The sequence below is a fragment of the Carlito syrichta genome, unplaced genomic scaffold, assembly GCF_000164805.1.
Source record: "Carlito syrichta isolate Samal-C Ts95f unplaced genomic scaffold, Tarsius_syrichta-2.0.1 Scaffold308692, whole genome shotgun sequence".
NCBI classification, from domain to species: domain Eukaryota; kingdom Metazoa; phylum Chordata; class Mammalia; order Primates; family Tarsiidae; genus Carlito; species Carlito syrichta.
Window position 1 is genome coordinate 162136 of NW_007252788.1, and position 2896 is coordinate 165031.

At 61.6% G+C, this 2896-nt stretch overlaps 1 protein-coding gene across 1 annotated transcript in view; it reads left to right on the top strand.

Annotated features, from left to right (window-relative positions):
* The window catches only part of GOLGA7B (golgin A7 family member B), a 10139-nt gene extending 9647 nt beyond the window's left edge, over window positions 1-492 (top strand). The window contains exons 6-7 of the mRNA XM_021716323.1: window positions 290-367; window positions 449-492. Coding sequence (XP_021571998.1) covers window positions 290-367; window positions 449-492 — 122 coding nt within the window. The remainder of the gene's footprint in view (window positions 1-289; window positions 368-448) is intronic.
* The last annotated feature ends 2404 nt before the right edge of the window (window positions 493-2896 follow it).

Genomic DNA, 2896 nt, shown 5'->3' on the forward strand with positions numbered 1-2896 from the left:
GGGGCCTCCTGGGGCCGCCGCTACCCGGGTGGGAGGGCGGGCCGGCGACGGGCCTCGTGTTCCCTGGCCTCCGCCGCGCCCGCTGCCCCACCCGGGCCACTTGATCGTCCACTTCCTGCCCCGCGGGCTTTCCACGGCCTGGGCGGCAGGAGACAGACCTGGGGAAGGCCGGGCGGGGAGGACGCGACCCAGACCGCCTGTCTCTTCTGCATCCATCCCGCCACCCCGGCGAGGTTCCTCATCCAAAGACGGCATCCACCAGCCTCTCCCCTCGGGCCCTCTTCTGCAGGCCGCCTGCAGTCTCTGCTTCGTCCGACGCCACCGCGAGGCCCCTTCCCGTCTATGATCCTGCCTCCGCCAAGTCGAGGTCTGGGGAGATGGGTGCCGGGGTGAGGGCGCCCACCGGCTCCCGACCTGACCTGACCTGACCTTCCTGGTCTGAGCCCAGAGCCTGAGGCCAGCTCAGCCTCGCGGAGAAACGGCCACCGCTGAGACTCTGCAGGCCACCGGCCACTGGGGCTGTCCAGGGCTCCAGCAGGGGTTGCGTGGGATCTGGAGAAACTCTTCGTGGAGAGGGGTCGCCTTGGGGGACTCGGGCCTCCTGAACCAGAGCGTTTGCTGAGATTAGAGAACCCACGTGTGTGAGAAAATGACTGGTATGCATGTGTGGATGTATGTGACTGCACGTGCATGCGAGTGCACCACGTGCAGGAATGCATGTGTGATTTTGCGTGTGTGAGCAAGCCCGTGTCAGCACCCATGTGGGCCAGTGCACAAGCGTATGAATGTGGGTGCATTTGTGAGCACACCTGTGTGAGTGCATGTGTACCCATGTGCACAAATGCATGCTTATGAGTGTGAGTGTGTGAGAGTGGGCGTGTGCGTTCCCCTCGGCTGCTAGGCTGATGACCGTCCCTCTGTGCCCTGCTGTCTGCACTACCCAATGGCCTGCGGCTTCCTCCCTGGGTGGGTCCAGCCCAGCCCCCTCCCTGTAAATAAACGTCTGAAAGCCCCTTACCCCTGGCCCTGGGTTGCCAGCTCGGCTCTTCATCCCGGCCTCCCCTGCCCGCCCCGCCGTGTGCATCCAGCCGAAGAGGAGGTTCTGGGAGAACAGAACCAACCTTCGTGGTCTCCAGGACCCTTCAGTGCCCTCTCTAGCCCCTGAGATGAGACAGTGGGGTCACACGCGGCAGACCAGCCCACCCAGCTCTGGGCCCCTCAAGGCTGTGGAGGCCAGGCCTCCTCGGATAGTCAAGGGAGGTGGCAGCCTGCAGGCGAGGAAAGAGAGGTGTCTGGCCAATGATGCTGGCCTTCAAGGCTGGGGGCCGGGGCGGGGAGGGCTTTGGGAAGGGAGCAGCCAGGGCTAGTGCCCTGAAGATGGACGGGAGGGGCTGCCCGACTGCCAGGAGTGGGCGACCAAGACCAGCCACCGCAAGCGGCTTCTGGAACCAAAGAGAGGCCTGGTTTCTACTGGACCTGGGAACAGCAGGAGCCTACCTGGGGGTGGAGGGGGTTGGCCTGGTCCCCAAGGCCTCAGGAAATCCTGAGCCCAAGCAAGTCCCTGTCCAAGGAGCCCCTCCTCCTCAGAGAGCTGCAGTTGAGGGGCTCCAGGCAGCCCCAGCTGTGCCCTGTGCCCACCTGGGCCCGAGGTGTGGCTGGGCACTGCGTCCAACCCGGGCGTCTCCCGTGGGAGACCCGGGCATAGGCAGAGCCGTGGCCTTTTATGATTTTCTAATAAAAGACTTGCCCGGCTGAGACTTCATGCTGCTGTCTGTGCCCCACAGTGTCCCATAGGGGACACTCAGCTGCCTGAGCCGGACTTGACGGGGGGCAGATGGACTGTGTCTGCTCGGAGCCTGTGGTCTCTGGGGGTGGGGGGAGATGCCCCAGCGCCTCTAATCTGGAATCTAATCTTGCAGCCTTGGTGGGGGAACAGGTTGGACTGAAAGTCAGGCCAAAAGTCATGAGCTAATTAGATAAATACTCATGTCTTGAGCGCTTCCCCAGGGTGGGGCCCTGTTAGGGGTGGGATCACGGAGGTCATTCAGTGCTAAAGATGAGACGGTGGCTGATGTTGGCACTTTGCAGAGCTGTGTCTTGAATTTTATAACTGATTGAGCACCCACTGTGTGCTAGATCGCTAAAGCCGTATGTTGGTGCTGGGAGGAGATCTGAGTCCTCTCATAGAGGTGGGACAGAGGCCGGCAGAGGGTGAGCGACTTGCCCCAGGTCTCACAGCTGGTGGAGGGTAGCAGCACCCAAACTTGGAACCGAGGTCTCCCACCCACCGCCCGCTCTGACGCCATGGGCCTGGCTCGGGTCTCTGGGCCAAGGGTCTGTCCCTAGGGAGGGTCTCACCCGGCTGCAGGGACCATGGCTTCAGTCTCGGGAATGGGGGCTGGGAGTCCCCCTGGGTGGCTTGCACACTTGTTCTCACTGCCCTAGGGGGCAGCGGGTGCCTGCCTGAGCCCGGGGCAGCCTGGACCCCTGCACCCGGGCTGTGTGTGGGCTGCCGCCTGCGAGGCTGTTCTTGAACATGCAGCAGGTTCATTCTGCTGTGGGATAGGACGTTTGCTCCATCCGGAGGCCAGACGTGAACCTGAACCCCGTAGCTCTAGAGAGGAGGTCCTGGGAGGGGAAATAATGACTTACCAAACTGGGAAAACCCACTCTGAGGGCTTGTCTGGCCGAGAGCCATCTGGCCCGCCCACGCTCAGTCGTAATAATAATACTGATCAACAAGAGAAGCAAACATTTATTTAGTGCTTACTACGTGCCTGGCACTAGTCTTCGATGATGACATTGGTCTTTCAATCCTCACAACGGCCCTCTACAGTGTGGGCTGTTGCCATCCCCATTTCTTTCTTTTTTTTTTTTTTGAGTCGGAGTCTCACTC